Below are 23,199 nucleotides of genomic sequence, written 5' to 3' on the forward strand. Positions count from 1 at the left end.
ACACTACTTCTCCGCTGCGAAGCGCGGGTATTTTGCTAGTTTATCTATATTATGGAAGTCTGTATTTATTTATTATTTGTGTAATTCATTTTATTTAATAATGTATCCTTTGTAACTTTAATTTTGTCTTAACTTCTTCTACAGCTCTTTAAGCTACATATTTTGTATGAAAACATGCTATATAAATATGTCATGTATATAATGTTCCATGTAGTGAACAAACATTGTTTTCTGCCCACTGCCTATAGTAATGGAATACATTTCAACCTCATGTTTATGCATCTAGAAATGAAATAAAACATTTTGTTGAAATGTTATTCTTTAATTTGTTGTAAGAGAATGAAAATAAATAGTAAATTCTGTGTAAAAACATGACAGTTTTTTTTTTTTTTAAGAGCATCTTTTTTTATTCCACTCACCTTTTACATTTGTAACAGACATTATTGTGGACAGTTTCTTGACAGAAACAATTTCTCTATAATTAGTTTTTCTGCTGAAACAAAAAGAAAAATGAAACACTTATTTCTTCATTCAACTTAGATCCTATGTAACATACATTTGATAAAGGCTTGAAAACCAAAATGCTCTTGCTTTGATTGGCAAACTTCTTCCTGCTATAGTACCATTAGTAACTAAATTTTGGACCTTTACAGAACTTTAATCATATAATACTTATATAATAAACATTAATGAAAATGTGTTATACATTAACTAGTTAAAATGTTTCAATCACTTTTGATAGTGAGAAATTTAGCATTGTTTAACAATCAATTTGTGAATAATCCTAAAAATGCACTTAGAAAAAGATGACATTTGGTGGACTGGAATGTCAAAGAACTCAGAACTCAATACAAAACAAGAGCCATGTACAAATGTCAAAAAAATTTTTTTCAGAAAAACAAGTACAAGGGATGCTAATGCTTACTCCAGGTACAACTGGACACAAGGTATGGACTGTGAACAAGATGCGAATCCACCACAGTGCACACAAATCCTCTAAAAATAAATATTCTGAAGAAACTGAGAAACCCACATAGACATTGGAAGAACTTGCTAAAACCAGAGACAATGCAAAGGCCAGGAATCAACCCAAGGTCCCTGGATTGGTAGGCAAAGGTCTAAAATATTTTGCCACATTTGTACCCTTTGGCATTACATGCAGTGGTTTACAAATCAAGGCTTTTTAAGGACGTGGAGTAAATATGCCAAAAAGGAACAGAAAAAAAATTATTCTTACCAATTCTCCAAACTGACTGCCAAAGAACTTAATGCTGTTACTGTAGCAAAAGATGACTGAAGCAAATTACCACTGCATGGAGACCAAATGCTTATTCCAGATTTTACTTTATGACATTTAATATTTTTTGAGACACATAAGCTCTTTAACACTTTTCTTCTTGAGCATACTGTATATCTGCAATATAAATAAATACAGAGACAAGATTTTTAATTACAATTTGTAATGCAGCAAATTGTTAAAACCTTCCAAATTTTGCAAAACACTGTAAATTTTAGTTAATAATTTTGGATGAAGTATCATTAAACCATAGCAAACATAACAGACATTTTTCTAATTACACAACCACACACACTAAACCATATAGACAAAATTCAACATAGTTTCCGCTGGCCATCTTTCTTTATTTCTCATCACAAGTATTAACTGGTTTTACATATTAAGGGTTTTGGAAGTGCTCTTAAATATCACCTTTGGTGCATGACATTAGTGCTATCCTGTGCATAAGAATCATTGCATATGCATTTAGTAAATTAAGCAATGTACAGAAGTATAGATCTGTAAACTGCTACTTTAAACCTAATTTCAGTAAAATGTAACATAAATGGCAACTAATAACCTTGACTTGAATTTCTGTTAGGGAAGCATCCCTTATTATTCGGCTGTGTACTCAAATGCTGAATGGTTACATACCTTTCCCTTATTATTTTGGATTTGTAAAACTGCACCACCTGTTTCAGTGAACAGTTCATATATAGGAAGAAACCAAAATTATCTGAATTATATAATCAGCTTAAAATATTTTGAAATACTGTTACTTCATGGTTCAGCCACATCTAATTAAGTTGCACTGGACCATTGGCTGCCCATCATGAATCAACAGAAAACATATATCAATGGGTATGCTTTGACCCCTGCTTTCTTACGTTCAATAAGGTTTCAGAACTGCAATACAGTATATTAAAAATAGTTTGAGATGACTTTTATTATTATTGTAACTTTGACAAGCCAGTTATTGAGGGGAAAAAATGTTCTTTTCATCATTCTGAACTTCTCCATCATGACCAAAAGAAAGTATGCTGCTTTTCATGCTACTAAATTGCAGCAGACCTCAGATGTATACTTTTGCACCTTGCCAGGCCTACAGTTGTCAATGATGGCTAAACCCATTTTACAATACTCCAGATATAACAGAGAAATAACTAAAAGGAATAATTCCAACTATCTTTAAACTATGAAAAAGCTCAACTGAGCACTGCAGGAAACATCATGAATTGACTTTCAGTATCAGTCACTAATCTGTAAAAAGAATATGCAAGGGAAGAGTTTTCCTGAAATCGTAATAACTAACCACTATAATCTTTCAAGTGAAAGTAAAGAATAGAGTACGTTCTCCCTTGCATAATATCTCAAGATAAAATCAGATTTATCAAAGGCAGACATCTGGCATCAAGTGTTCATTTTTCTACTACAACCTCTGAGTTTCCAAAGGTTCTGTTTCGGCACAGGAAAAACCCTTTCATACAGCTGTATGTGGATATTTATCTATCTACTGTGAAAATTCAATTATATCTCAATATATACTGCATACATGAGTTGGACGCAGTGGCTTGGTGCTCTTCGTTTCAGTGTTGTGTGCATGTGTGTGCTAGTATTACTACTTGTTTTACCTACTGTACATCTTGTCGAGCCGACATCTACAGGCGACAGGAACTTCTCAAGATCGGAGTATGCAGCGAGGGGAGTGTTTCACCAGAGTTTCTCCACTCCCACGACATTCCTGCAGACATAGCGAGGAGTCCTGGCTCTCCGTGGATTATCATCCCAGGCGACGGAGGTGGCGTAGAGAGCGAAAACAAAAGTGAGGCTGCAGGGCTGGCATGTTAGCGAGGTTACGTAGGCAGCCTGTTAAACCACTACTCCCCAGTGTTTTTCTCACCAATGCCAGATCTCTCATCAACAAAATCGATGAACTGAGGCTACAGGTGGCAACAAATAACATCATAAAGAACAGTTGCGTTCTGTTTATCACAGAATCCTGGCTTCATTCATTGATCCCGGACTCTGCTATCCAGCTAACAGGCTACACTGCACAACTCCATTACAGGACCAGTGACTCCGGTACGAGCAGAGGAGGGGGGCTATGTGTGTACATAAATAACAACTGGTGTACAAATACAGTGAATGTAGACAGTCCCTGCTCCCCGAACCTGGAGTATGTGACTGTTAGATGCAGACCCATATATCTCCCTAGAGAGTTTACTGTGGTCATGATTACCGCTGTTTACATAGCACCGGACGCTAATGCAAACTCGGCTATCGAACTTTTAGCAGTCAGCTGACCAAGCACCCTGATGCTGTATATATTGTTGCTGGGGACTTTAACCATGTGGACTTAAAATCTCTGCTCCCTAAATTCCATCAGCACATCAAGTGTACCACCAGAGGAGCTAACACTTTGGATAAAGTCTACACAAACATCAAACAGGGCTGCACCGCTACTTCACCTGAGCCACTCTGACCACACGTCACTGTTTTTAATTCCAGCATACATCCCACTCAGGAAAACTGCCCCTAACAGCACAAGGGCAGTTAAAACCTGGCCAGATGGAGCCTCTCAGCAGCTACAGGACTGTTTCAGTAGGACCAACTGGGACATCTTCGAACACCCAGACCTTGAAGTGTTTAGTGACAGCGTACTGTGTTATATTAAGAACTGCACAGACGTTGTCTACCCCAATCAGAAGCCCTGGATGACCAGGGAAGTCCGAAACCTGCTGAAAGAGAAGAACACTACCTTCAAGTCTGGTGACAGCCTCTACAGCACAGCCTGTGCCAGCCTAAAGAGGGGTATCTGAGTGGCCAAGTTAGATTATAAAAGGAAGGTTAAGGAACACCTGGACAGCAACAACGGCAGGCAAGTGTGGATGGGTGTCCAGGCATATGACCAACTACACGACCAGACCCGGAGCTGTGGGAGGTGATTTATCGCTGGCTGAGGAATTGTACCACTACTCTGTCCGGTTTGAAGTGGATCCACCAGAGACAGCCAGACCCCATCCAGAAACCAACAACAGCCCCATCTTCACAGTGGTGGAGCACGAGGTGAAACACACGCTGTGAGCTGTCAACCCACGGAAGGCAGCTGGAATGGCATCTCAGGATGCGAGCTGAAAGACTGTGCAGACCAACTGGCTGGGGTTTTCACCAGAATATTCAACCAGTCTCTGTCTCAGTCCACTGTGCCATACTGCCTGAAATCCTCTGTCATAGTGCCTCTGGCCAAGAAACAGATCATCGCCAGTCTTAATGTCAATGTCAATTTATTTATATAGCACATTTAAAAAAAACATAGTAATGCTGTGGCCAAAGTGCTTTACAAAAATAGAGCAAATTAACATAAAACATAAATAGAAATAAAATATATGAACATAAAATAAAATACATAATAAGTAGAAGTAATGTTATATACATAAAAAATAGAAGTAATGTAATATAATCACAAATAGGAAACCATCAGTATTACTGAAGGTCACGGAATGCAAGTGAATAGAAATGAGTCTTTAATCTTGTTTTAAACAGTTCAATTGTAGACGACTCCTTTTTATGATGAGGTAAAGAGTTCCACAGGCGAGGTGCAACAGCTGCAAAAGCCCTGTCCCCCTTGGTTTTACACTTGGTACGAGGGACAACCAGAGACAGCTGACCAGAAGATCTAAGCACTCTAGATGGCTGGTGTAAAACACACAATTCGGATAAATAGGCAGGAGCAAGCCCATGTAAAGATTTAAAAACTAGCAGCAAGATTTTAAAATCAGTTCGAAAAACTGACAGGTAGCCAGTGTAAAGAAGCTAAAATAGGATAGACAGAGTCATACTTTCTTGCCCCAACCAGACAGCGAGCGGCATCATTTTGGACCAACTGTAACCTGTGTATCAGGGATTTGTTAATCCCAGAATACAGCGAGTTGCAGTAATCGAGGCGAGAAAAAATAAACGCATGAGTAGCTATCTCAAGATCCCTAGAAGATAAAAAAGGCTTTATCTTACCTAATAGACGAAATTGGAAAAAGCAACTCTTGACTACAGAATTTACTTGTTAAAGAGAGGTTACTATCAAAGGTAACACCAAGATTGCGGACTTGAGGTTTGGAAAAGACAGAGAAAGAGCCGAGAAGTCCAAGACCAATTTGGGCTTTAGCTGATGGACCCACTATAAGCACCTCCGTTTTATTTTGATTTAGATCAAGAAAATTATTAGCCATCCAGGATCTTAATTCAGACAGACAGTTGTGGAGTTGATTTGTTGTAGAGTTGCAGACAGGAATATAAACCTGAGTATCATCAGCATAGCAGTGAAAAGAAATGTTACATTTCCTAAAAATCGCTCCAATAGGGTGAAGGTATATGGAGAATAAAATAGGACCCAAAATGGATCCCTGAGGAACACCATATTTAAGAGGAGCAGTAAATGAAGAAGATGAATTAAAAGTCACTGAAAAGTGTCTACCAGTTAAATATGACCTGAACCAGTTAAGAGCAGCCCCTTTAAGCCCAACAAGATGTTCAAGCTGCAACAGCAATATCTCATGGTCAATAGTGTCAAAGGCAGCGGACAGATCAAGGAGGAGAAGGACTGCCGCATCATCCGAGTCAGTAATAAGAGAGATGTCATTGAACACTTTCAGGAATGCTGTTTCAACACTATGATAACGCCTAAAGTCTTAATGACTACAGGCCAGTTGCACTGACCCCTGTGGTTATGAAGTGCTTCGAGACGCTCATCAGGAACCACATCATGTCATTCATTCCTCCCATGCTTGATCCGCACCAGTTTGCCTACAGAGCACACAGGTCTATGGAGGACGCTGTGACCACTGTTCTCCATGCTGTTCTGCCCCATCTGGAGCAGCAGTGGAGCTACGCACGGCTGCTCTTCATAGACTTCAGCTCTGCCTTTAATACCATCTTACCCCACAGACTGGTGACCAAACTGTCAGACATAGAACTTTCAAGCTCCACCTATCTTTGGATCAAGGACTTCCTGAGTGATCGCACTCAGAGGGTTAGTAGGGCCCCTACTTCGCCACACCCATCAGCCTCAGCAGTGGCTCTGCACAGGGCTGTGTGCTGAGCCCCCTGCTCTATACCCTCTACACCCACGATTGCATTCCTGCCCACCACAGTAACACAATTGTTAAGTTTGCCGACGATACCACGGTAGTAGGGCTCATCTCTGGGGGGATGAGTCTACCTACAGGGATGAGGTGGAGCGGCTGACAACATGGTGTAGGAATAACAACTTGCCCCTAAATACAGCCAAGACCAAGGAGCTCATTGTGGACTTCAGGAAGAAGGCAGACAACATCCAGCCACTCATCAATGGGGGCTGTGTGGAGAGGGTCTCAGACTTCCGCTTCTTGGGAGTCACCATTAGGGAGAGACTCTACTTCCTGAGGGTTCTCAGGAAGAACAACATCCCTGAGAAACTGCTGGCGTCCTTTTACCGCTGCATAGTAGAGAGCATCCTGGCCTACTGGTTCTCCAGCTGCACAGTAGCACAGAGGAAAGAGCTCCACAGGGTCATTAAGGTCGCCCAGCAGATAGTCGGCTGTCCTCTCCCCCCACTACAAAAACTACATAGTTCTTGTCTCAGGAACATCAAGAAAATTCTTCAAGACCCATCACACCCAGGACATGCATTGTTTGAACACCTGCCTTCAGGCAGATGTTTCAGATCCATAAAGACCAAGACAAATACACTGAGAAACAGTTTCTATCCTTCAGCCATCACCATGCTGAATGCTGCTAAGTGGTCAATCTGATCAAGTGCACCTTCATGTTTACAATATAATACGCTCCATCCATCCTCTACCGTTTATCCGAGATCCGGTCGTGGGGGCAGCAGCTTGAGCAGAGATGCCCAGACTTCCCTCTCTCCGGCCACTTCTTCTAGATCTTCCGGGGGAATCCCAAGGCGTTCCCAGGCCAGCCGGGAGACATAGTCCCTCCAGCGTGTCCTGGGTCTTCCCCGGGGCCAACTCCCAGTTAGATGTGCCCAGAACATGCCCGAACCACCACATCTGATTTCTCTCAATGCAGAGGTGCAGCGGCTCTACTCTAAAACGCTCTCATGTTTACAATACAGCCCTAAGTCAACATTGGCTATAGGACAAGTGCAATATAATGTATGTATGAATGGATAATTTTAGTTTTAACTTGAGTAATTGTGTTTTTTTTTTTGCATTGGAAAATTGCACCTAAATTTCGTTGTACAATGTCTCATTGCTAAAATGACAATAAAGATTTTGATTGATTTATTGAGTTACTTTAAGCCACTTAGAAGAGAAACCTTCTTTGCAAAAATAATGTAAACTCTTGACAATTTCAAATTAGAGAATTGAACCATTAATGGCATTTGTATTCATCTGTTAGGTCAAATGTACAAAATTATTGTAATCAATATTTACTTAAATAAGAGTTTTGTCTTCCCAGTCATCTCTTATATGCCAGGCTCAACTAAATCACATTTCACAGATTGTCTCACTGAGACAGTGCACGAGTCTTTTGAATGAATATATCTTAAATATCATACTTTTTCTATGTACACACACGATTGGATGTCAACAGTAACATTACTTCCCATATTTTCCATCATTAGCTATAACTGAAAAAGATACTGAAGCTTTCATTAAAACAGAAGCAGCATTTTTAGATTCTATCAACAAATGCCTAGAGCAGTGCTTCCCAACCTCTCCCAAACCATGGCACCTTTACTGAAATCTTTTCAGCTAACGGCACCCCTTCACTCTGATATGTAACTACTCAAATTAACAATTTAATCTTAACTCACCAGTTGAATAGAATGAGATTCCTATTTTTATAAGGCGTACCAACTACACATTTTTGCATTTACAAAGGTAACAAAAATAAATTGCCAGTAAACCAGTCTCAAATGAAAAACTTGAACACAACACAAACATGAAAAGTGCAATAAGTCACAAGGCACAAAGCAGACTATAACATCATAATTAACGCGAAGGCTGGCTTCAAAGAGAATTTGAAAGTTTGTCAATACGAGCTCGAACTGCAGTTGACAAACACACTCGTAAGTCATTTTCAACTGACAATAAACATCCTCTGTGTTTTGTCTTCAGTAGTGTCAATGCCGAGAATGCCTTTTCACACAGATAAGTGGTGCAGAATGGAATAAGTATGCCGACAGCCTTAGCACCTAACACAGGATGTTCCTTTTCAACCATTTTCCAAAACTCTTTTAAATTCATGTCCTTAAACTTCAGCTGTAATGTTTGGTCACATCGCGGGTGCTGAATACCTTTTCTGTCAACAAATGTAAACCCATAATTCAAGTAACTGTCCTGATAGTATCGTGTTTTCGTTTTTGCAACTTTACTGCTCCCCGCATTATCATTTTCATTGAGGTCGTTGATGCTGCTGTTGTTTTTACGTTTACGACTTTCACTACAGTCGGCCATTTTCGGCGGAAAAAAAAAAAAACAGACAACAGGAAGCAACGTCACTTACCCTGTGGCAAGTAAGTAAATTAGAGCTAATCCATATTACTAACCGAGAATGGTAAACCGGATGGCATGGACGCAGGGACACGGCGATGGGACCATGAGACGTACTGCGCAGGCGCGTACAGCGCGCGTCTCATAAACCGCACGCGAAGTCTTATCCACCGCGCACGAAGGAGTCACAGCCCAAAAACGAAAGAGCTCAACTGATGTGAATGAGTAATGAAGCAACAACGCGCCCATGGCTAACGACTACCGACACAACCACACAAATAAGAGAACTCTGCGCTGCAGCCCAGATTCAAACGGAAGAGGCTACGGAGGCCCCACGGGTCCATAAAGTACGGAAGGCGCAGGCTTCACCGCCATATTGTGAGTGGCACTACTGCGGAGTGAAGGCACAGGCGTCACCGCCATATTGTGAGTGGCACCACTGCGGAGTGAAGTAAACGCGCGTCTGAAACTGCAGAAGCAAAGCAGGCACGGGTTCAAAACGAACGAGCTCGACTGACGGATATACAAACAATGTATTTCAGGATACCCAACGCCGGGGGTAGGCGAGCGAAGCGAGCAGGGGGCGGAGCCCCCTTGTATTTATTAATTCATCAGACTGCAGTTGAAATAGGATGCACGCTGGACTGTATTAAAGCACACAGGTAGCATGACTTTAGTCTTGAGGTGCAACTGGTATTATTTTTATCAGTTCAAATCAAATTTTTTTATGTTCTGACACCTGGCAACGGCACCCTTAGTCCGTGCTCACGGCATACCAGGGTGCCGCGGCACACGGGTTGGGAAGCACTGGCCTAGAGATTAACTCATAGATGATCCATATTACTAACCGAGAATGGTAAACCGGAAGGCACGGACCCAGGTACACGGCGATGGACGCAGGAGACAGTGCGCAGGCGCCTACAGCGCGCGTCTCATAAACCGCAAGCGAAGTCTGATCCACCGCAAATGAAGGAGTCACGGCTCAAAAACGAAAGAGCTCAACTAACGAAGGAGTCACGGCTCAAAAACGAAACAGCTCAACTAACGCCACACAGAAAAGAGGATTCTGCACTGCACCCCAGAGTCAAACGGAAGACACTACAGAGTCCGCAAAGGTCCACAAAGATAGTACGCAAGGCGCGATAATGTACGAAAGGCGCAGGCGCCTACAACGCGCTTCTGAACTAAACGTCCACACTACACAGCATGGTCCGGGTAATAAGAATAAACGAACTCTCTGTATTAAACGTTCGGCATCCTCACACATCCAAACCATATAGCATATGTGAATCACATTACAGTGATGCATTATTAAGTGTACAACCACAGAAAACGCTCCGTATTAACAGTAAGTGCAATTATCCATATTACTAACGGTAGACAACGGATAACTAATGGAGTCACGGTCACAGCTCCAAAACGATCCAGCTCAACTAACGGAGCTACAAAAACGAGCCCGCATGGATAAAATCATTAAACTTGGGCGCCTACAACGCACGTCTGAAACCGCGGAAGCAAAACTGTCTCGGCTCCAAAACCAAACAGCTCGACTAACGGAGCTACAAAAACAAGCCTGCATGGACAAATACAATGAACATAGACGCCTACAACGCGCATCTGAAACTGTGGAAGCAAAGCAGGCACGGATTCAAAACAAAACACCACAACTGACGGAGATACACAAACGAGCCCGCCTGGATAAAATCAATGAATGCAGGCGCCTACAATGTGCGTCTGAAATGCCGCAAGCAAAGCAGGCACGGCTCCAAAAAGAAAGAGCTCGACTAACGGGACTACAAAGACAAGCCCACCTGGATAAAAACAATGAACGCAGGCGCCTACAGTGCACTTCTCAAACAATGCAACCAAAGGAGTCACGGCTCCAAAACGAAACATCTCAACTGACAGACATACACAAACGAGCCCGCCTGAATACAATTAATGAGCGCAGGCGCCTACAACACGACTCTCAGACAGCAGAGGCAATACATAAACGGCAAAGAAAGGAACGACAAACAGCCGCTAAACAATTCCGCCAATTAGCTGACAACGCATTCTGTAATGAGTCCACTATTAATGAACATTCATTAGGATTAATGAATATCATTTGCTGTCATTGTCATTCACTTAACTTCCCTGAAGAAACAACTGGCACTACAACTAATGAGTTTACACGTTGTTGTCAAACGGGTCAGGTTAGACTACCTCCTTTAGATGACTTTCCTGAATATCTATGGAAGCTTCTAACTAACAATGTACCCAAAAGTAAAAACTTTACGGACTGCATTGGATCCTACAATAGTTCATTTGCTTTTGCATCTACCGGGGTAAATATCAGGCCACCAGCTGGCAATGGCCCATAATCACGAACGCAACTATGCACAAATCTACGTGTTAGATCCAGATGTTGCAATCTATCAAAGAATGACCCTTCCTGAAAACAAGCAATACACAGAGCTGATAATGAGAAACGTCGCTGAAGTCACAAACAGTCACCCATTAGCTAAGTCTACAAAAGTACTTACAGGATCACATTCTAACAATACTGTTTTGATTCCTACAGTTGACCTTACAAGTTTTGACCTGGAATTACCTTTTACACTTAAACGACGCCAATTTCCCATTAAACCTGCATTTGCCATGACAATCAACAAATCCCAAGGACAAACCATGGACAGAGTTGGCATATACCTCTCTGAGCCTGTACTTGGAGATGGACAACTTTATGTAGCCTTCTCAAGAGTTCGGCGTTCATCTAACATTAAAGTTAAAGTTGTAGATACTCCATACCAAGGAAAACTCATTCAAGGACAACACACCATCTTTACTACAAATGTTGTGTATAAAGAAATATTTCAATAAATCTTTATAATGTGCCATGCTATGGGTTCTTTACTTCCTTTGTTTGTCATCTACACCTTTACACTCCAATATATCTCATACATACATCAATGTATTTCGGGTTACCCAACATCAGGGGTTGGCGAGCGAAGCGAGCAGGGGGCGAAGCCCCCTAGTCTTAGATAATGACCAAAAAACTCTTTCCTGTTACAATTTCAGCCAAGCAAAGGACTTCAGCTATCAAAAATATTATTATTCTTTAATCTATGAAATGAATCCCCTGACCCCGCTTAAAAATTTATATTATCTAAAATACAAATCCAAAAACAAATTAGTTACAAAACCTCATTGCTCTGTCAAGATATTTAAATTATAATTACACCCAGCGAGTGAGTAAGTGTGAATGGGTCCTGTGATCTACTGGTGTCCTATTCAGAGATGAATCCTCCTTTATGTTCAATGCTGCTGCGAAACTGGGTGGGTTTAACCAGGTAGGAGAATGTTAAACTTAAAAGGTATTGAGGTAAAAAAAAAAAAATTACAATAGCTTCTGCATAAAACAATGTTTTGGCAAAAAAAAAAATTAAAAAGTTACCATAAAACAAAATACTGTAGTAATCTGAACTTGCTTTCAATTCAGTATATTGAATTTTTTTAAACCTCCACATCCCAAAACCATTTTATTCAGTATTCAGCATTTACAGGGTGAGAAAGTAAAACACACAAAAACGGAATTCTGACTTCTCCTACCCTTTCATTTCAGCCACCCAACCAGTCCATTTATCTTCCATAACTAATTTACAACTGTTCATGTGGTTGTGGAATTTATGCATGGTCTAAAAATGTTTATAGATTTTTTAAATAATGTAGTTACTGTGTCCAATAGTTAATAAACCACAGTAAATCGAATATGAAATGCAGGTCAATATTGTCTTGTAAAAAAACTACAAGACATCTGGAAAATTTCCCAGCCCTTGCATGCAAGTAAAAGTAATCAATATTTGATTTGTAATGAGTATGAGTGGTGTGAATAAAACATATGAACGTTTACAAACGAAGGTTTTCAATCCATGTACAGTAGCTAGAGTGATCTACAACGTTACACCATGCATATTGTGTATTCAGAAATAAAACAGAGCTTACGTAACTTAAACAAATCATAAAGGAAAAACCAGATAGAATAATTAGAAGCATGCTGTTTTGACACACAGATCAATAAATACGTGTTTGTAAAATTCAGTAAATTCACCCTTGGGTCTGTTTGACCTGGAAGACGCTGAAATGAAACCTCTGAAGAATGTCCAAAGTGAAGGGGGTTCGTTTCTTTTGTCTGCTAGTCTAACGCAGCGTGACTTAAATTATAAAGACACATGGATCTATTCATTTATCTTAAAACGAAACCGTGCAGCGATGGATGCAATTTATAAACTGCAACCACAGTAATCCAAAAATAACAAACTCAAAAGAAATAAAAATTAAATACACATATTAAACAATTAATAACCTTTCTTTTTACGATCTCACCACACTTGCAACCTCAAATTTCCAGAAAGAAGCAGCACAACACTTTGCTGTTTTACTAATCTTCAAATTTTTAAATATAATACACTTACTCTAAAAGCACTTAATATTTTACAGCAGTTAACTCTGCCTTGCAGTTCCGTACAAAAGAATGAACTCATCAAGAGTAAATACACTTTTATGAACCGTGACCGCACTAAAATTGCATCTACAGAGAACTGGATGGGAGAGGAAAAAAAAGAGAATTTACAAATTTAATACACATAAAACTTACATAAACAGAAAAGCGGAACATCAGCTTCCGTACACACATTAATGTTACTTCGTCTTCGGTCTCAGCCACCTAAACAAAACGTAACCCGGTAGTGACGACAACAGGTTTCCGATTACTTCACCTTTGAACTCTTTTAAATTAAAAGAAAACTTCTAATTATAGTATTATTAGTATTTTATTTTATATATACATTATTATTTAAGTATTATGGCTTTAAAGATAAAGGAATATATATTGTTCTCTTAAACAACAAAATATATCTGCGCGCTTTATTAAAGTTCCTGGTTGCCAAGAGTGATGACCCCCGCTATCCGAAGTAAACTGACGAATCAACCCGCTGAGCGTCCTGTCAACCGTGTACTCCAAGCGAAATGGTGAGCTTATGTTTTTACAATCTGACCAATGTTTTGTGGTCATTTGCTATTATTACTATTGTCTTCGCTTTTAATGAAGTATTTGTACGCGAGGGAATTTATGGATTTGATGATTTTTGCCAAACACCTAGACCTTTGTTTGTTTTGATAAGGGTTGCTTTAAGAAAGTTATGTTTTAATTCAGCTGTCATACAGCTAACAAGAAGTGTAAGTTAAGTTAAACTTGCTGCTTTTAACCTGTCACATTTGATGGTTTTAGCATAAAATGGTTGAATTGTGACCGGTACTTTTATAATAGAATGTGTTTAGTTAACCGTTATTTTTCAGCTGCAGATATTATGCAGTTGAGTTTCAAATATGAATTAAAATTATAATCTAATGCTGCATGTAAGCATAGTGTATTTTATTTGTTATTAATATAAAATACAGCATGGAAATATACAAATACATCTAACTGAACACTCCTCGTTCTCATAGTTTTGCCTGCATGACTTTAATGTAAAAGATGTTCTTTTTCACACATTCCATCATTTTGCAGGATGAGTTAACTACTGACTCAAATTTTGCCATTGTAATTATATGCTTTTTCGTGGTTTACGAAAGAGTTTCGTTGCCGATTCTAAACGATTAGACGGGATTCGAAACGTCTACTATTAAGATGACCAGATTTTCATTGTCCCAAAAGGGCACGTAATTCAGTAATCAAGCAAGCTTAGTAGACCCCTCTGAAATTTCGTGCGCTCTGAGAAGCTCGGGCTCCCCCTTCGGGAAGTCTGGTCACCGTATTACTATAGCAATGTAAAACAAGGCATTATTCAGTCTTGTTCTTTTTTTTTTTTTTGCTAATGGGTATAAATTTTGGTGACTTAGAGAGATCATAAAAGCTCTTCTGCTCTTTCTCACTCTTACATCTTCATGTATTCATCCATTTACTTATGTTCGCAAGAAAAAGGTCTGGTTTCTCTACAGATCAAATCTCTTTGGTCATATCATCTGCTGCCTGTGTAAGTAACTGTTTGTGCAGACCCATGTTTTATCTCATTGACACCGGGACTGTAGTTTCCGCTTCCCTCTTAATGTCCTTGTAACCACATTCAGAACCTGCTTCCTCCAATATTTAGTATTGTTGGCCCTTTTAAGTAGGAACCAACCCTGCACACACCAGTCCATCTCAGACAAACTCCCTTTTGCAGACCCGGTTAAAAGTCAATATATATACTGTATATACATATTTAGAGGTGAGAGGAAACTGAAATTACTGTACACTGCAATTCGTTTGCATTGCAGGGATTAAATTAACTAATTTTTTAACATTCACAGACAGGTCACTGAAATTGTGGGTCATTGTTGTGTTACACACAGATGCTATTATATATATCAAGAATTAGCTAAATTAGAATTGAACTGCCACTTCTGAACAGCCCTGATGCTGAAAGTACAAATGACTTTTTGTTTTGTATTTATTCTACACTGCAAGATTCTTTCACTTATCAAACTCTTAAATGTTGAGATTATAGTGCAGAGAATGTGTAGGATCATTAAAGATTTTGTAAAGTTTTTTAGGACAAAGTCTGTTCTACAGTTGTTCTATTGACTGTATTCATGCTATGTGTAAATTTACAACTTTTACTTATAATAGCACATTTTCATTCAAAGAATATACCTCAAAGTGCTTTACAAAATATCAAAGAGAATATTACAAGAAAAGAAAAATAAGATCATGTAAGAATAATAATGAATAAGCAACAAAGAAAAAAAACAATCCATATGATCTTATAAAATAAGGGTAATCAACATCAGTCCTGAAGGGCTGCAATGGTTGCAGGTTTTTGTTCTAACCCAGCTGCTTAATTGGAAAACAATCCTTGCCAATAGCAGGTGTTAATGAATATTATGACTTGGTAGTGTTTTAATTCTAATTTAATTCTAATTCTTGGTAGTGTTTTAATTCTTAAATTTGTTGTATGAGGAAGTCGGTAGTGGCAGAAAAGTATGTAAGAGTTGTACAGGATATGTACGAGGGAAGTGTGACAGTGGTGAGGTCTGCGGTAGGAGTGACGGATGCATTCAAGTTGCAGTGGGATTACATCATGGTTTGGCTCTGAGCCCTTTCTTATTTGCAATGGTGATGGACAGGTTGACAGACGAGATTAGACAGGAGTCCCCGTGGACTATGATGTTTGCTGATGACATTGTGATCTGTAGTGATAGTAGGGAGCAGGTTGAGGAGACCCTGGAGAGGTGGAGATATGCTCTAGAGAGGAGAGGAATGAAGGTCAATAGGAACAAGACAGAATGCATGTGTGTAAATGAGAGGGAGGTCAGTGGAATGGTGAGGATGCAGGAAGTAGAGTTGGCGAAGGTGGATGAGTTTAAATACTTGGGATCAACAGTACAGAGTAATGGGGATTGTGGAAGAGAGGTGAAAAAGAGAGTGCAGGCAGGGTGGAATGGGTGGAGAAGAGTGTCAGGAGTAATTTGTGACAGACGGATATCAGCAAGAGTGAAAGGGAAGGTCTACAGGATGGTAGTGAGACCAGCTATGTAATATGGGTTGGAGACGGTGGCACTGACCAGAAAGCAGGAGACAGAGCTGGAGGTGGCAGAGTTAAAGATGCTAAGATTTGCACTGGGTGTGACAAGGATGGATAAGATTAGAAATGAGTACATTAGAGGGTCAGCTCAAGTTGGACAGTTGGAAGACAAAGTCAGAGAGGCGAAATTGCATTGGTTTGGACATGTGCAAAGGAGAGATGCTGGGTATATTGGGAGAAGGATGCTAAGGATAAAGCTGTCAGGCAAGAGAAAAAGAGGAAGGCCTAAGCGAAAGTTTATGGATGTGGTGAGAGAGGACATGCAGGTGATGGGTGTCACAAAGCAAGATGCAGAGGACAGGAAGGTATGGAAAAAGATGATCTGCTGTGGCAACCCCTAATGGGAGCAGCCAAAAGAAGAAGAAGTGTTTTAATTCTGCAGTGTGAGGTCCTTCTTAAATTGTGATTTTTTTTTCCATTCTAATGATATATTCTAAATCAGGGCTTCTCAACATCAGTCCTGGGGACCCCCTGTGGTTGCAGGTTTTTGTTCCAACCAGCTTCTGTTTTTAATTGGACTGCTGGGCTAATTAAGTGAACTGTTATTTCCCAAGTTCTGTGTTTTGGGAACAATAAAGTTTCATAAAAAAAAAAAAAGAAAAATATTAAAATGTACTAAGCAGTTATATGGGAATAATGTATTTTTTTTCTTTTTAACAATATTTTCATCTTGATGTTCATTCTATTTTTCCAGGTGTTCTAATTGTTTATTAATCCATTATTTACTAATTAGTGGGTCTAACTTAAAGTACTTGCAGCTTTTCTTTATTCAGTGTTGTTTGCCTGTGTGTCTGCTCTGCTCGTTTTTAATTGTCATTATTAACACTAGAATTACCAGAGCCTACGAAAAAACTCGTAAATCCGTCCCACCTTAAATCGTGTCTTAAATCCGTTTGCACCTCTCAGCCAGAGTCCTTTGTCATCTAAATGTGCTGATAAAGCTACTAGCAGCCAGCTATTCCATCCCCCCACCGACTTAGAATGAACTTCTCTCCTAGCTCAAGCCTTGCCTTGATTTGATTACCTGGGATTGAAGTGGAGTTTTACAGTGGAAATAATTCTAGCGTTATTTGGAATACACGCATTTCATGTGTGTTCCATTTCATGTGTGCAAACACATTTTTAAAACAGAAACGTTTTTCATATTCTAATAGTAAATGACAAAATGTAGGCATAAACTATATAACGTATGAAGCCTGAAGTCCATATATCAAAGAAACACTTTCACAAAAGGTACAAATAAAAGAACACGTGCGCCTTCATTCAAAAAAAAAAAAAAAAAAAAAAAGCCGCGTTAGCATGCCACATTGACACTCTTATTACAACCGCCGCAGTGGCGTAATGGTATCAGCGCCTGACTGGGAATCAGAGGGTGGCGAGTTCGATTCCGCACGGCTCCACTTCGAGAAATTAACTGCTCTTATTCTTACAATTTTAGAATAACAATATAAATTTGATTTCAGTCTGTAACAGGCGATGTAACTTATGATACTGGTAAAGGTTAGCTTTTTTTTTTTTTTTTTTTTAATTCACTTTTCATTCTCGCAGTCACATTCAGAATCAATCCATACAACCCCATCTGACACAGCTGGTTTCACATAAATAAAAGTGCACTTTTATTCAAGACTATAACCGAAGAATAAAGAAAGCAAGTTACAGTTGGTGGTTGATACGACAGCTTGCGTGGTGCAATGTTAAGAACTGCTGATTTCCGATCCGTGCTATATAAAATCATCACATTCAAATATTAACAGTTCCCACACACCCAAGGTCCGCCATTCCTACATTTACAACATGTGTACTTGTTGCAGTGTACACACCTCTCTGTGCTATGGTTCCTATTACAGTGAATGAGCACCTGGCACTGTACTTTCTTCCCTGGGGGAAGCTGAGGTCTTAGAACGGAAGTTTGTTGACGCTGTATCATCTTTTCTTTTTCCATCGCCTTTTCCTGTAAGAAGCGACGACGAAGTTCCTCTGCAAGGTGAGCCATGAACACTCTTCTTTCCTCAGCGGACCCCGTGCATGCCTTATACAGTACGTGTGCGTTCATCGCTGCTAGGTCAAGGATGTTGTACAACACAGCAACCGGCCACCTGCGTGTTCCTGTGCGCACTGAACAAGCACGCGCCTTCTGGTCCATGATGTCAACGCCACGCTGGGGAAAAAAGAAAGACAAATATATGTGACATTTTGAAGAAATCATTTTATCACCAGAAGAGCACCAGAATACTTCGTCACACTAATATTTTTTTCATTAGCATACCTTCATGTGGTTGTAGTCTGTGACCGTGTTTGTTTTTTTTTTTTTTATCTTGCCCAATCTCCACATCATGGTGCATTGTGCTGAGAATGCAGACAGACTTCATCTTTTTGGGCACATACACTGTCAGCATGGCACTGGGAGATCTAAACACCAGCGTGGAGAATTGTTCGTGTACTGAACTGACTTTAGCTGCAGGTGGAAGTTCCCGTCGCACTTTATTCATGGTGCCAAGCAGAGTTGTATTGCGGTGCAGCAGTCTATTAGCCAGCGAAAGTGACGTGAAGAAGTTGTCTGTTGTTACGGTTCTGCCTTTTTGGATTGCGGCAGATTTGGAGACAAAGTACATGTGCAATGCCACTCCTTATTTAGGAAAAGATCCCAGTCGTCCCACGGGAGAAAGACTTTCCGAGTCTGTGGTCATAAAGCTTATGGAGCCATTTCTGGACAAAGGCAGAACCATAACAACAGACAACTTCTTCACGTCACTTTCGCTGGCTAATAGACTGCTGCACCGCAATACAGCTCTGCTTGGCACCATGAATAAAGTGAGACGGGAACTTCCACCTGCAGCTAAAGTCAGTTCAGTACACGAACAATTCTCCACGCTGGTGTTTAGATCTCCCAGTGCCATGCTGACAGTGTATGTGCCCAAAAAGATGAAGTCTGTCTGCATTCTCAGCACAATGCACCATGATGTGGAGATTGGGCAAGATAAAAAAAAAAAAAAACAAACACGGTCACAGACTACAACCACATGAAGGTATGCTAATGAAAAAAATATTAGTGTGACGAAGTATTCTGGTGCTCTTCTGGTGATAAAATGATTTCTTCAAAATGTCACATATATTTGTCTTTCTTTTTTCCCCAGCGTGGCGTTGACATCGTGGACCAGAAGGCGCGTGCTTGTTCAGTGCGCACAGGAACACGCAGGTGGCCGGTTGCTGTGTTGTACAACATCCTTGACCTAGCAGCGATGAACGCACACGTACTGTATAAGGCATGCACGGGGTCCGCTGAGGAAAGAAGAGTGTTCATGGCTCACCTTGCAGAGGAACTTCGTCGTCGCTTCTTACAGGAAAAGGCGATGGAAAAAGAAAAGATGATACAGCGTCAACAAACTTCCGTTCTAAGACCTCAGCTTCCCCCAGGGAAGAAAGTACAGTGCCAGGTGCTCATTCACTGTAACAGGAACCATAGCACAGAGAGGTGTGTACACTGCAACAAGTACACATGTTGTAAATGTAGGAATGGCGGACCTTGGGTGTGTGGGAACTGTTAATATTTGAATGTGATGATTTTATATAGCACGGATCGGAAATCAGCAGTTCTTAACATTGCACCACGCAAGCTGTCGTATCAACCACCAACTGTAACTTGCTTTCTTTATTCTTCGGTTATAGTCTTGAATAAAAGTGCACTTTTATTTATGTGAAACCAGCTGTGTCAGATGGGGTTGTATGGATTGATTCTGAATGTGACTGCGAGAATGAAAAGTGAATTAAAAAAAAAAAAAAAAAAAAAGCTAACCTTTACCAGTATCATAAGTTACACTGCCTGTTACAGACTGAAATCAAATTTATATTGTTATTCTAAAATTGTAAGAATAAGAGCAGTTAATTTCTCGAAGTGGAGCCGTGCGGAATCAAACTCGCCACCCTCTGATTCCCAGTCAGGCGCTGATACCATTACGCCACTGCGGCGGTTGTAATAAGAGTGTCAATGTGGCATGCTAACGCGGCTTTTTTTTTTTTTTTTTTTTTTGAATGAAGGCGCACGTGTTCTTTTATTTGTACCTTTTGTGAAAGTGTTTCTTTGATATATGGACTTCAGGCTTCATACGTTATATAGTTTATGCCTACATTTTGTCATTTACTATTAGAATATGAAAAACGTTTCTGTTTTAAAAATGTGTTTGCACAGCCAACTATAGAAATGGAACACACATGAAATGCGTGTATTCCAAATAACGCTAGAATTATTTCCACTGTAAAACTCCACTTCAATCCCAGGTAATCAAATCAAGGCAAGGCTTGAGCTAGGAGAGAAGTTCATTCTAAGTCGGTGGGGGGATGGAATAGCTGGCTGCTAGTAGCTTTATCAGCACATTTAGATGACAAAGGACTCTGGCGGAGAGGTGCAAACGGATTTAAGACGCTATTTAAGGTGGGACGGATTTACGAGTTTTTTCGTAGGCTCTGGTAATTCTAGTGTTAAAATACAATGAAGAGGGAAAACTGCACAGAGAAAGGGCAAAATATAATTAACTCAACAAAATAGAGTTCAGCATTTAAGTCAATAGCAAAAGCAGAAATATTTCTAAATGTCTTATAAATGTAAAAATCATGCCTCTGTGCTTTCTTAATTTAGAATACAAGAAAAGAAAAAAAAACAGCTGATTAATTGAGATCAGTGTTATCAGTTGTTGCCACTGATTATAAATCTGGTTGGAACAAAAACCTGCAGCCACATTGGGCCCCCAGGACCGACTTGGAGAATCCCTGATCTAAATGATTAAAAGGCAAAAATGGATGAGTAATTTTCCATTCTTCACTTTATCTTAATTTTCCTTCTGAGTACCTTATTTTAAACCAAACAGTACATGATGAATACACACAGGTATATATGGAAACAACATACTGTAGATGGAGAACTGTTGGTTCCTTTCTCATTTTAGACTAAAGTAAGTAATTAAGGAGTGAAAATCTTAGCAAGTGAGACAATTAAAATGAAGTAGAAAAATTTTACTTGAGCAACAAGTGCTTCATCAGCAATAAATAACTTCACATGAACCAATCTGGTCAGAACAAAAACTTGCAGCTACTGCAGCCCTCCAGAACCGATGTTGCTCACCCTGATTAAAAGGGTCTGCGTCTTAAATAGCAAATTAATTAAATTGAGTTAATTAACACCAAAAAGTGGCTAGTAATTAAGAAAATGGTTATAATGAAAACCTGTAGCCACTGTTGCCCTCCAGGATTGGAGCTGGGCACACCCGTTATAAAACATAGATGCTGTATATAATTAGTAGAAGAGTAGTGTCCTTATATACAGTATCATATTGTAAGTTTCTAGAAATGAGTCTGTTAATAAACTCAGATGGCTGGGAGGACAGAAGAAAACAAAGAAAAACTCCAGTTAATCTAGAGCAAAAACAATTCTGCAGGGGTTCCATTAATTTATTCATGAATTCCTGTTTATGTTGACCATACAAATTTCTGAAATCACAGATTAGATCATAGCAGAAAACTTGGACTACAGTAACTGAGAATAAAGTTATTGAGATTATTTATGCAAAAAAGCCTCTATTAAAATTTCTTTACCATAGTCAGTACAATCAGAAACACTCAAATGATCATTAATATGGATCCCTAGTTATTTGATGGATGTACCTTGTGCTACCTTTTTGTCAATTTGTTTGAGTAGGAGGAAGTAGTCTGTCCTGAAGCATTAATCATTCAAACAAATTTGAGGTCTCCTTTTTAAAAACACTCCTGTGCTGAAGTGTCAGGATTTAGGGTTTGCTGCAGTATGTTTAGCATCTTCATAACACAGGGAGCCCAAAGAACACCAGTGTAATATCATGAAATATGATTTTCATTTTACACTCACCCTAAACCTTAGGTTCTTTGCTATGTTGATGCAAACCTGACTGCATAGTGTTCAACTAGGCAGTTGGGGCTTCAGTGCCTAAGATACAGCCTTACCTATAGTGCTGTTTCCCCATGACTAAACTGTGCACAGACTATCTATGAAACCTGTGTATTTGCGTTTCTGCTTACCAGACTCAAGGATCATAAGTCATAGTAGACCCACTAGGCAGTTGGGGCTCCAGCCACTAAGGTACACTCTTGCTAATATATTGTAAAGGGAGATTCACTCGAAAGAGACCCCTGAATATTCTGTTGTAACTCGCGTTAGGATGAAGCAATCTGAACCAAAAAAATACGCTATATACCTTGACGTATGTATAATTGATTGCATTACATGCAATGCTGGAAGTGGCTTCCGCTTTCTGCCAGACACATTTCGACGTAGTGCTCCATGTTCCTGAATGTATTGGCAAGAGCCTTGGGGGGAATAGAAGCAATTTCATGTTGGATGTTTTCCTTCAAAGCTTCCACAGTGTGAGGCTTGTTCCGATTGACTTTTCCTTTGAGCATAACCCAAGCGAAGAAGTCTGGTGGTGTCAGATCTGGCGACCGTGGTGGTCAAAACCCATTTGAAATTACCCTGTTGCTGAAGAAAGACTCAATTTCTGCCATGTTTCCTTGCCGATGTGTGACACATTGCTCCATTTTGCTGGAAGTAACCTTCCATTAACTCAAAATCATCCAGTTGATTCTGATATTGTTTAAACAAATTGGTGACCAAATAGGTTTGCACCATGAAGACACGCTGCTCAATACTGTACACCACCATCCTGATGAGAATTCGAGTGACTGAGTGCAGGGGTACGGGCGGTATGCATCCAGAAGTTGTAAACGAAGGTTAAACATCTTCACGGCTGCTCGGTGCCTACCTCATCGCTCCGAAGCATGGGCATCCTGGCTTGTTTGAAGC

The 23,199-nt window shown here is 39.9% G+C and overlaps 2 protein-coding genes across 4 annotated transcripts in view; one reads left to right on the forward strand and one right to left on the reverse strand.

Annotated features, from left to right (window-relative positions):
* blzf1 (basic leucine zipper nuclear factor 1) overlaps nucleotides 1-13,488 on the reverse strand; it is a 32,515-nt gene extending 19,027 nt beyond the window's left edge. Inside the window, exons 1-3 of one of the 2 annotated variants that reach the window (XM_028799728.2) lie at nucleotides 13,406-13,488; nucleotides 1,238-1,414; nucleotides 420-490 (exon numbers count right to left, since the gene is read on the reverse strand). In XM_028799728.2, the coding sequence (XP_028655561.1) occupies nucleotides 420-441 (22 nt within the window). In that variant the 5' untranslated portion in view covers nucleotides 442-490; nucleotides 1,238-1,414; nucleotides 13,406-13,488. Of the gene's footprint in view, nucleotides 1-419; nucleotides 494-1,237; nucleotides 1,415-13,405 lie in introns of both variants that reach the window. The other variant, XM_028799727.2, reaches the window with a different exon arrangement.
* Nucleotides 13,489-13,676: 188 nt separating this feature from the next.
* nme7 (NME/NM23 family member 7) overlaps nucleotides 13,677-23,199 on the forward strand; it is a 238,836-nt gene continuing 229,313 nt past the window's right edge. For both annotated transcript variants that reach the window (XM_051926129.1, XM_051926130.1), the window contains exon 1: nucleotides 13,677-13,779. In XM_051926129.1, coding sequence (XP_051782089.1) covers nucleotides 13,777-13,779 — 3 coding nt within the window. In that variant the 5' untranslated portion in view covers nucleotides 13,677-13,776. The remainder of the gene's footprint in view (nucleotides 13,780-23,199) is intronic.

Source organism: Erpetoichthys calabaricus, chromosome 4, assembly GCF_900747795.2.
Source record: "Erpetoichthys calabaricus chromosome 4, fErpCal1.3, whole genome shotgun sequence".
Classification (NCBI taxonomy): Eukaryota; Metazoa; Chordata; class Cladistia; order Polypteriformes; family Polypteridae; genus Erpetoichthys; species Erpetoichthys calabaricus.